The sequence below is a fragment of the Tachysurus fulvidraco genome, chromosome 23 (genome assembly GCF_022655615.1).
Source record: "Tachysurus fulvidraco isolate hzauxx_2018 chromosome 23, HZAU_PFXX_2.0, whole genome shotgun sequence".
Taxonomy (NCBI): Eukaryota; Metazoa; Chordata; class Actinopteri; order Siluriformes; family Bagridae; genus Tachysurus; species Tachysurus fulvidraco.
The window spans coordinates 567,340-577,339 of NC_062540.1; the positions used below are offsets into that span (position 1 = coordinate 567,340).

General features: G+C 43.3%; 2 protein-coding genes and 1 long non-coding RNA gene across 9 annotated transcripts in view; 2 read left to right on the forward strand and 1 right to left on the reverse strand.

The window, feature by feature from the left end:
- psip1b (PC4 and SFRS1 interacting protein 1b) overlaps nt 1-8,827 on the forward strand; it is a 9,224-nt gene extending 397 nt beyond the window's left edge. For 2 of the 6 annotated variants that reach the window (XM_047807197.1, XM_027162436.2), the window contains exons 2-14: nt 1,239-1,331; nt 1,496-1,557; nt 1,787-1,925; nt 2,029-2,490; nt 2,657-4,256; nt 4,474-5,399; nt 5,512-5,690; nt 5,808-5,854; nt 6,007-6,086; nt 6,418-6,519; nt 6,690-6,867; nt 7,009-7,051; nt 7,300-8,827. In XM_047807197.1, the coding sequence (XP_047663153.1) occupies nt 1,245-1,331; nt 1,496-1,557; nt 1,787-1,925; nt 2,029-2,490; nt 2,657-4,256; nt 4,474-5,399; nt 5,512-5,690; nt 5,808-5,854; nt 6,007-6,086; nt 6,418-6,519; nt 6,690-6,867; nt 7,009-7,051; nt 7,300-7,324 (3,930 nt within the window). In that variant the 5' untranslated portion in view covers nt 1,239-1,244 and the 3' untranslated portion in view covers nt 7,325-8,827. Of the gene's footprint in view, nt 1-1,238; nt 1,332-1,495; nt 1,558-1,786; nt 1,926-2,028; nt 2,491-2,656; nt 4,257-4,473; nt 5,400-5,511; nt 5,691-5,807; nt 5,855-6,006; nt 6,128-6,417; nt 6,520-6,689; nt 6,868-7,008; nt 7,052-7,299 lie in introns of those variants that run through there. The other 4 variants (XM_027162437.2, XM_027162438.2, XR_007139280.1 and 1 more) reach the window with 4 other exon arrangements.
- A 477-nt stretch (nt 8,828-9,304) lies between these two features.
- On the reverse strand, nt 9,305-9,952 carry LOC113653077. Its single transcript, XR_003443016.2, has 2 exons — nt 9,812-9,952; nt 9,305-9,652 (listed from the first exon to the last, which is right to left on the reverse strand). It is a non-coding gene; the product is annotated as an uncharacterized LOC113653077 (long non-coding RNA).
- The window catches only part of LOC113653076 (tetratricopeptide repeat protein 39B), a 52,139-nt gene continuing 52,022 nt past the window's right edge, over nt 9,884-10,000 (forward strand). For both annotated transcript variants that reach the window (XM_047807516.1, XM_047807515.1), the window contains exon 1: nt 9,884-10,000. This exon is cut by the window's right edge and continues 22 nt beyond it. In XM_047807516.1, coding sequence (XP_047663472.1) covers nt 9,984-10,000 — 17 coding nt within the window. In that variant the 5' untranslated portion in view covers nt 9,884-9,983.

Genomic DNA, 10,000 nt, shown 5'->3' on the forward strand with positions numbered 1-10,000 from the left:
GCATGTTAGCATATGGTTGTGTTCCAAATGACCCGGTAGTGAATAAGTGTAGTGTATATTATGGGCTGTTTACTATATAATAGTGTGTATAGTGTATAAGTGTAGTGTTCACTATGGGCTGTTCACTATATAATAGTGTGTATAGTGTATAAGTGTAGTGTTCACTATGGGCTGTTCACTATATAATAGTGTGTATAGTGTATAAGTGTAGTGTTCACTATGGGCTGTTCACTATATAATAGTGTTTATAGTGTATAAGTGTAGTGTTCACTATGGGCTGTTCACTATATAATAGTGTATAAGTGTAGTGTTTACTATGGGCTGTTCACTATATAATAGTGTTTATAGTGTAAGTGTAGTGTTTACTATGGGCTGTTCACTATATAATAGTGTTTATAGTGTAAGTGTAGTGTTCACTATGGGCTGTTCACTATATAATAGTGTTTATAGTGTATAGGTGTAGTGTTCACTATGGGCTGTTCACTATATAATAGTGTATAGGTGTAGTGTTCACTATGGGCTGTTCATTATATAATAGTGTTTATAGTGTAAGTGTAGTGTTCACTATGGGCTGTTCACTATATAATAGTGTATAGGTGTAGTGTTCACTATGGGCTGTTCACTATATAATAGTGTTTATAGTGTAAGTGTAGTGTTCACTATGGGCTGTTCACTATATAATAGTGTATAGGTGTAGTGTTCACTATGGGCTGTTCATTATATAATAGTGTATAAGTGTAGTGTTTACTATGGGCTGTTCACTATATAATAGTGTATAAGTGTAGTGTTCACTATGGGCTGTTCACTATATAATAGTGTATAAGTGTATAGGTGTAGTGTTCACTATGGGCTGTTCACTATATAATAGTGTTTATAGTGTATAAGAGTAGTGTTTACTATGGGCTGTTCACTATATAATAGTGTGTATAGGTGTAGTGTTCACTATGGGCTGTTCACTATATAATAGTGTATCGGTGTAGTGTTCACTATGGGCTGTTCATTATATAATAGTGTATAAGTGTAGTGTTTACTATGGGCTGTTCACTATATAATAGTGTGTATAGGTGTAGTGTTCACTATGGGCTGTTCACTATATAATAGTGTATAGGTGTAGTGTTCACTATGAGCTGTTCACTATATAATAGTGTGTATAGTGTATAAGTGTAGTGTTAAGTAAAGTGTGCTTTACTGGTGTGTGCATACAACTGACACAAATTGTGCATGTATGTGTCTTATAGTGTAAGATGAAGTGTGTGTCTCTGCACCATGACTTCAGTCCAGGTGACGTTGTGTTTGCTAAAATGAAAGGGTATCCTTTCTGGCCTGCTCGGGTAACTAACACACACACACACACACACACACACACACACACACACACACACACACACACACACACACACACACACACATACAGACACATACAGACACATACAGACACAGATACAGAAAGATGGACACAGAAGGAGAGAGACATGACCTTTTTTTCCATGGGCAGATTGCTGTTGGAAAGGCTCCAAGGAATAAGATCCCAATCTTCTTTTATGGAACACACCAGACGTGAGTACACACACACACACACACACACACACACACACACACACACACACACACACAAATATCTGCAGAAAATTATACACAATTCAGTGTTGATTACTTTGTGTGGGATTTAATGTGATTTAATGTCAACGAGAGGCCTTATTGTATTGTGTGTGTGTTGTTTGTTTGTCTTTGCTTCTCTAGCGTTTTTTGTGAATGTTACATTTTTTTATTATCATTATTATTACAGAACAACTCTAGTTTCCAAGGACATTGTGCATTACTGGCCCAACAAAGAGAAATATGGGAAGCCCATCAAACGAGGAGGTTTTCAATTGGCCATGTGGGAGATTGAAAATGACCCAGGGGTTGGTCTCAAAGGTCAAAAGGTCAGCATTCACCATATCCAAATGTTAGGACCTGTATGTATTGTGATTATGATTTCTCATTACACTCGGCATGCTGCCATACCGGTTATTGTGTCTCTGACAGAAGGCCGATATGGTGAGGAAGGTGAAGGAAATGCGGAAGAAGCAGAGGACTGCAGAAAAGAAGACGACTCCGAAGACAAATGAAGCCAGCTCTTCTCCTGTAGATGCAACTCCGTTAAGAGATGATAAAACACCTGTAAAAGACCGCACCACCCTGGTAAAAACCTCCACCTCAGAGTCGCCGGCTAGAAGACAGACGCCAAGCCAAAAGAGGACACTATCACCTTCAGAAAAGGGAACATCTGCCACTCCAGTGTCTAAAAAAGCAACAACTCAATCTAAAAAACCCACCACATCCAAGAAGGTCATCCTGGCCAAAAAAGCCATCGTTGCAAAAAGTGCAGTGAAGAAGAAAGACGCTGTCAGGAAGAAGATTATTTCAAAAGCAAAGATGGCCAAAGCCAAAAAGACAACAAGGACTAAGCTGAAGATAAACCTGCCTGTCAGAGTGAAGGAGAATAAGGTTTGTAATCTGAGTTTGGACATTTTAATGCATGTTATTTTGATCATTTATACATTAAAATGGAAATTATTATTTTTAGCTAATCTGGAGCTTTTTGCAGCGATGTTTGAAGTGCCTGTCTAATATGAATTTAACCAGTTATCGGCGCATGCCTATTACACTGCAGACAAACAGAGAGAGACCTGAGACTCGGCCCCGGACGTCCAAAGGTTGGGTGAAGGTCACAGATCCACAGTTACAGAACCCTGAGACTCGGCCCCGGACGTCCAAAGGTTGGGTGAAGGTCACAGATCCACAGTTACAGAACCCTGAGACTCGGCCCCGGACGTCCAAAGGTTGGGTGAAGGTCACAGATCCACAGTTACAGAACCCTGAGACTCGGCCACGGACGTCCAAAGCTTGGGTGAAAGTCACAGATCCACAGTTACAGAACCCTGAGACTCGGCCACGGACGTCCAAAGGTTGGGTGAAAGTCACAGATCCACAGTTAAAGAACTCTAAGACTCTGCCTCAGAATGCCAAGGGATGGGTGAAGGTCGAAGACCCACAGTTACAGAACCCTGAGACTCCTCCCCATAAGTCTAAGCGTTGGGTGAAGGTCACAGAACCACAGTTACAGAATCCTGAGACTCGACCACGGAAGTCCAAGGGTTGGGTAAAGGTCGAAGACCCACAGTTACAGAACCCTGAGACCAGGACCCGGAGGTCCATGGGTTGGGTAAAGGTCGAAGACCCACAGTTACAGAACCCTGAGACTCGACCCCGGAAGTCCAGGGGTTGGGTAAAGATCACAGATGCACAGCTACAGATCCCTGAGCCTCGACTACGAACCCCAGACACACAGCACCGGAATTTCAAGGGATGTGTGAAAGTCACAGATCCACCATTAAAGACCCGAGAGTCTCGGCTACGGAACTCCAAGGGTCGGGTGCAGAGCACAGGGTTGCAGCTACAGAACACTGAGATTCAGCTCCGAGCTCGAGAGTCTGGGCTTCAGACCCCAGAGGTTGAGCTCCAAACCTTTGAGACTCGGTTACGAAGACCAGAGACTCGGCTTCAGAATACCAGCACTTTGGTGAAGGTCACAGAGCAACAGCTTCAAGCCCCTGAGACTCCGCTCAGCACATCAGAGACCATGTCAGAACCATGTCCACAGAGCCAAGAGGCCTGTCTCCAAACCCCCGAAACACAACGAAGAGTCCCAGATATTCAGTCGAGTGTAACAGAGATGCAGGTGCAACCCCCAGAGCCACAGCTCCAGAACCCAGACTTTCAGATACTAAAACCCAAAACTTGGTTGAGGGTTACGGTGCCTCGGCTTCAGAGTTCTGAGACACTCCTGCGCAAACCTGAGATTCGGCTTCAAAACCTCAACGTCTCACCCTTAAGATGCAAAAACCTACCTTCTGAACTACAAGACGACTCTCCAGTTGAACCCCAAGCTGCTACCCATGAATCCATTGGAGACCCAGGGGCAACTCCACTGGAACCCCAACTCATCACTCCAGGTGAGCCCCAACACGCCACTCGTGTTGAGCCCCAACACGCCGCTCTGCCTGAGGTGACAACAAGGAAACGGGAAGCAGAACGTGAGGGAGAAAAGAGAGTGCTGAGGCGGAGGACAGAAGAGCAGAAGGACAGAAAGGAAACGCCTCAGAAGAAAGAGACTGAGAAGAAACAGAGGAATGATGAACGGAAGGATAGAGAGAGGCAAAGGAAGGAGGAGGAGGAGATTATACCAGCTGTCAATATCTCCAGCCTTGCAGGTAAACATGCTCAGGCTTAAAACTGCATTCAGATCGATTACTGTGTATTTAGGACGTGATTAATTGGTCCTCGTCCCCAAATTTACACTCGGCAGACAATACCATCTTTCCCCAGTGAGATGGTTAAGTGATACTAGCAGCATTGACAGAGAACAGTTAAGCAAAGACTTGTTTTTATAGTTTGTGTGAGCGAGTGTGTGTGTGTTTTTGTTTTCAGCCTCAAAAAGGAAACGAAAGGAAGAGAATCGCTGCCTTTTGGAGCCAGAAATAAATGAGGCAGGAAAGAGGAAAAGGCAAGAGGCAGACAAGGGAGGACAGAGAGTGCTGAGACGGAGGACTGAAGAGCAGAAAGGAAAGAGGGATGCAGAGGAGAAGAAAGAGAAGAATTCACCAGAGGTTGAGTGGACGGCTGGAGAGAAGCTGGGGGGAAGGGAGTACATGGAAGAGAAGAGGAAGAGAGAGGGGGATGAAAAGAAGAGAGAGGAACAGATGGGGGAGAGGAAGAAGAATGATGATGGAGTAGAGAAAGTGTCTAAGAATAATAGAGAGGATGCGAATGAAAAGAACGAGAAAGGAGAGCCGGGGACAGAGCAGAAGATTTTGGAGAAGAAGAAACAGGGGAATAAAGATTCAGTAGAGAACGTGACCGAGAAAATGAGAGAGGAAGAGGCTGAGAAGAAGGATACGGAAGAAGAGGGGGAGTCGAGGGAGAAGAAGGCTGAGGAGGAGGAGTCGAGGGGGAAGGAGATGGAGGAGATTGAGGAGGAGTCGAGGGGGAAGAAAGTTGAGGAGGAGGAGGAGATTCAGGAGGAGTCGAGGGGGAAGGAGATGGAGGAGGAGGAGATTCAGGAGGAGTCGAGGGGGAAGAAGGTTGAGGAGGAGTCGAGGGGGAAGGAGATGGAGGAGGTGGAGATGACGGAGAAGTTGTTTGAGGAAGAGACAAAGGAGAAGCAGCTGGATGACAAGCAGACGAATGATTATCTAGGAGATCAACAAATTAATGAGGAAGAGAGAAAGGAAAAAAAGAATAAAGAAGAGGAGAAAGGAGAGGAGGAGTCGGAGTCTCCAAAACAAGAAGAGATGGATGATGAAAAGAGGAAGCAAGTAGGAGAAAGAAACAAGACTCAACTAAAAACACTATCAGTAGGCCACACCCACTTTGTTGTAAATTAAATAATTACAAGTGTAATGTTTTTAAACCTCCTCCTTCTCTCCCTCCTTCTCTCCCTCTCCCTCTCTTTCTCTCTCCCTTTAGAGGAGTAAAATGTTGGCAGAGAAGAAGACGAGTGTTTTAAAGTCTCTACAGAGTTTGGTCACGTCCACCAAAAGCAGAAAACAGACTCCGGTCATAAACCAAACAGAGAAGCATGATGGGAAAGACAGAAATGAAGCGATGGAGAGAGAGAGCAGTGGAGAGATGGTGCAGACAGACGAGTGAGTGAATACAGGGAGTGAACATGCTTTCACCTAACTGTTTAAATAATAATTAAATACTGTGTGTGTGTGTGTGTGTGTGTGTGTGTGTGTGTGTGTGTTTGTGTGTGCACACAGGCTGAGGAAAAATAACAGAGAAGAGGAGAGAGTGGACAAACTAAGAGGTGAGACTGGGACATCACATCGTCTGTCAAATATCATGTGTATTTTGTGTTGTTTACAAAGGGGTTTTGACCTTTGGTGTGTGTGTGGTGTGTATATGTGTGTGGTGTGTATATGGTGTGTATGTGTGTGTGTGTGTGTGTGTGTGTTTCAGCTCCTGATCTGTCCGTCACAGACTCTCTGCTGTACAGACTGCATGGTGATATCAGGATCTCCATGACCCTTGAAAAGCCTGTAAGACCTGAGCACTGTTCAGCTTCCTGATTGGTCAGAAGGTGTTGATTAGTTTTCTATAACAGCAGCACTGACAGTAGTGCAGCTGCTCACCACAGGTTTAATAGCTTTTAGTAACACTTGTGTATACACTGTGAATACTCTGAGCTCTGCTTAACACACCGTGCCACCGTACGTGTCTGTTCCTTAGGTTCCTTATCTTAGGTGTGTGTGTGTGTGTGTGTGTGTGTGTGTGTGTGTGTGTGTGTGTGTGTGTGTGTGTGTGTGTGTGTCAGAATCCAGTATACCCAGATCAGTGTATTAATATTACTGTGCTTGTTCCTCTCTATAGGATGTGAATAAGTGTTTGTTGGCGCTGGATGAGTTGAGTTCTGTGTCTGTTTCTTCACGACACATTCAGAACCACAGTGAGCTCATCGACACACTCCGAAAGGTGCTCTCTCTCTCACACACACACACACGCGCACACACACACACACACACACTTACCCCATACCGGTTATTATAGTGTACTGGTGTAACCATGGCAACTCTTATTAAAATTAGTATAATAATAATAGTTTAGACATTGCAGTGTGTGTGTGTGTGTGTGTGTGTGTGTAGATGCGGTGGTTCCGGGGCAGCGAGGCGATCATGTTTAAAGCGTCTATGCTGTACTACCGATTTAAGAACATTTATCTGATCGGAGAACCAGAGGACAAACTCAGCCCTGACTACATCCACTCTCTGCAGGAGGCCAGAGAGAGACTGGAGGAGCAACACACACCTCAGATTGTTGCTGGTACGTACAACACACACACACGCGCACACACACACACACACACACACACACACGCACAGAGTTGTCGTGTTTACGTTCTACACACGTGTATCACACTGCATTGTGTTTAATAAAGCGCTTTGTCTCTGTGTGAACCTACAGAAGAGGAGAACTACACACACACCAGCAATATTATCCAGCACAGGTAGGAGTGTGTGTACATGTGTTTAGACCGTTACTCAAACTGTACTACACACACAGTACAGGGTGGGTTTAGTTTACCCCTCTGTGGGACCCCTGAGTTCTGAAACCTCACTGGGGAAATGATTCATGTGTAAAAGATGAAATAATACATCATAATTTCATACTGTTGTTTATTTGTTTGTTTGTTTGTTTGTTTATTATGGCACTGATTGTATGAACTAATCTCATCTCATCTGTGTTTTTCTGTAGTCACTCTGCAGCAGAGACAAGCTGAAACACACACACACACACACACACACGTCTGGAGTTCTTTATGCCTGTCCAGATGTGAATCGGTGCTTCACGATGATCAACAATAAGCTTGGTATCTCTTACACATGCATTACACGTTCGTCCTATTAACCCTGAGAGGATTAAAGGAACAGTTCCAACACAATGCTAACATGCTAACAGTGATCTGAATAGAATTATGCACACGGAGTCGTGATGATGAGTGACCGGCCTCCGTTCACTGTTAGCAGTGTTAGCATGCATCATTCCTTTGTTATTATTATGATCCACAGTGCTTTCGTTTGTTTTCACCTCTGCACACGCACTAGTCTGCAGGGGCAAACATTAACCCCTGTTCGGGGCAGCTGAACTCTGGCTCTGTCTCATTTACAGCATTAAGGGCCCTTTCATTAAAGGGTTTCTGTTTTAGACCTTTAAAGTGTTTTAATTTTAGTTCTGCTTTATTTAAATCTGCTGCACTAGTCACTACTGATTTGGCTGAGTAAACACACACACACACACACACACACACACACACACTATTCTTCCTGAGATTAACACACTAACATTTCATCAGTATTACTTTCTACAGATCTAATAAGATAGATAAGACTATCACTCCACACACACACACACACACACAGTGTTTCTTGTGTAAATGTAGGAGTGTTAAGTGTGTGTTGATGTTTTAATCTCACTCTGTAGTGTCCTCTTTTTCCCCGGATTATTAATTAATTCGGCTGTTTCGACTCCAGTTTCATTGGTGTAAACGTTCTGCATTACAGAGACACATCTCCTCTCACACCGTATCACTACAGCAGCTGCTTTCCTTTTCTTTTTCATCTCTTCTACATGTGTAACAGATGACGCCGTCGCACGCCAGCCTTTATAGTGCATTTTAAACATTACAAATATTCCAACTTACACACCTTTTATAAGCATGTCGTGTTCCAGTAATGATGGGATTATTAATGAAGTGAACTCTCGTCCAAAACCACTGTGCGTGAGAGCGAGTCTGTGTGTGTGTGTGAGCAGGTGACTGCATGTCAGCCTGAGAGCGTGTGAGTGTGTGTGTGTGTGTGTGATAAAGCAGGTGAGTGCATGTCAGTGAGTGCGTGTAAAGGTGCATTGGGTACGTTCAATGATTAAGTAGGATTATTAGTAGGAATGATTAGTTTTCGATGTTTGTGTGTATTCCAGGTTATTTTTACAAGTAAGACATTTTAAAAATAGATTATTGCACCTTTAGGATATGATTCAGATTCTGAGAATTATAAATTGTTATAAATACACAGATTAATCAGTGTGTTTATTCTGAATCTGCTACACACACACACACCTACACACTGCTTTATGATGTAATGATTAAACTGTGTTTACAGGATTTTAAAATTGTTGTGTAAATAGTTATGTTTGTTTGTGTGTGTGTGTGTGTGTGTGTGTGTGTGTCACACTGTAAATCCACATTGTTTCTGCTCGTTGTGAATAAAAATGTTGTTTGTCATAATCTGTTGTGGTTATTATTTGTGAAGCAGGTGTGTGTGTGTGTGTGTGTGTGTGTGTGTGTGTGTGTAGTTTATTATATATTGTACATTATTCATTTTGTAAATAATGATCTTCACTAAACTTTATTCAGGATCTGTTACTGATTTAAAATAAAAAATAAAATCTAGAAAACTTTTATTTTAATGATTAGACAGCTCTAAAATATAATTGCAATGATAAATTAATTTAGAATTATAATGAATTATTGAATTAACACAAAACAGTCGTTTCTTCTCACGCTAAAAAGGAGTGAAATTAGCATCAGTGCACTGCTTCAAAATGAGCCTGGTGATGTTCATGACAAACCAGTGTTCCCAGTACACCTTTCAGCAGGGCAGCGTTCTGTGCTGACTCCACAATGTACATTTACTCCTACGAACACTAATGATAAGATCATTAACACACACACACACACACACACAGGAAGAGAGTCCTTAGGCAACATCAAACTGACAGCTTTATTAACATTCTGGTGTGTGTGTGTGTGTGTACAATCTTTGTGTGTGTATAAACACTTTGTACTTCTGAAGGGTGTGATGATTGGGGCGAGTCAAGGCAGATTGATTTGGAACAGTTTATAACTACTTTCCTGGCTTTAACATCAGATCTCACACCTTATTACACTCAGATGATTTATTAACAAATCCTCAACACATTCCTTCATCTTCAGCTATCACTGTTTGTGTATCTGAGGTGTGGAGCTCAGGAGCTGTGGTGTGAAGCAGGAAAACACCCTGAACACCAGTTTATACACCACACAGGCAGGGTTCTGGGCAGTTTGAGGAAACTGGAGAACAAGGAGAGGCAGTGACACTACACATCAACACCATCTCTCTCTCTCTCTCTCTCTCTCTCTCTCGCGCGCGCGCGCGCGCGCGCCTCCATTTTGTGTTTTAGTTGATATTTTTCAGTGTAAGATTAAAATTATATTCATTAAGTTTATTACCCCGTGGTGGGCGTGGTCGCTGACGTCACGCCGGTGTCCCCCGGTGCAAGCTGGGGCGGTCCAACACACACACACACACACACACACACACACACTGGGAGAGCGGTAATGCTGAATCTGACAGTCGGTGTGTGTTTCCTTGCCCTCATCCTGTAACCCGGGACACAGAGACATGGCAGCGCGCGGAGC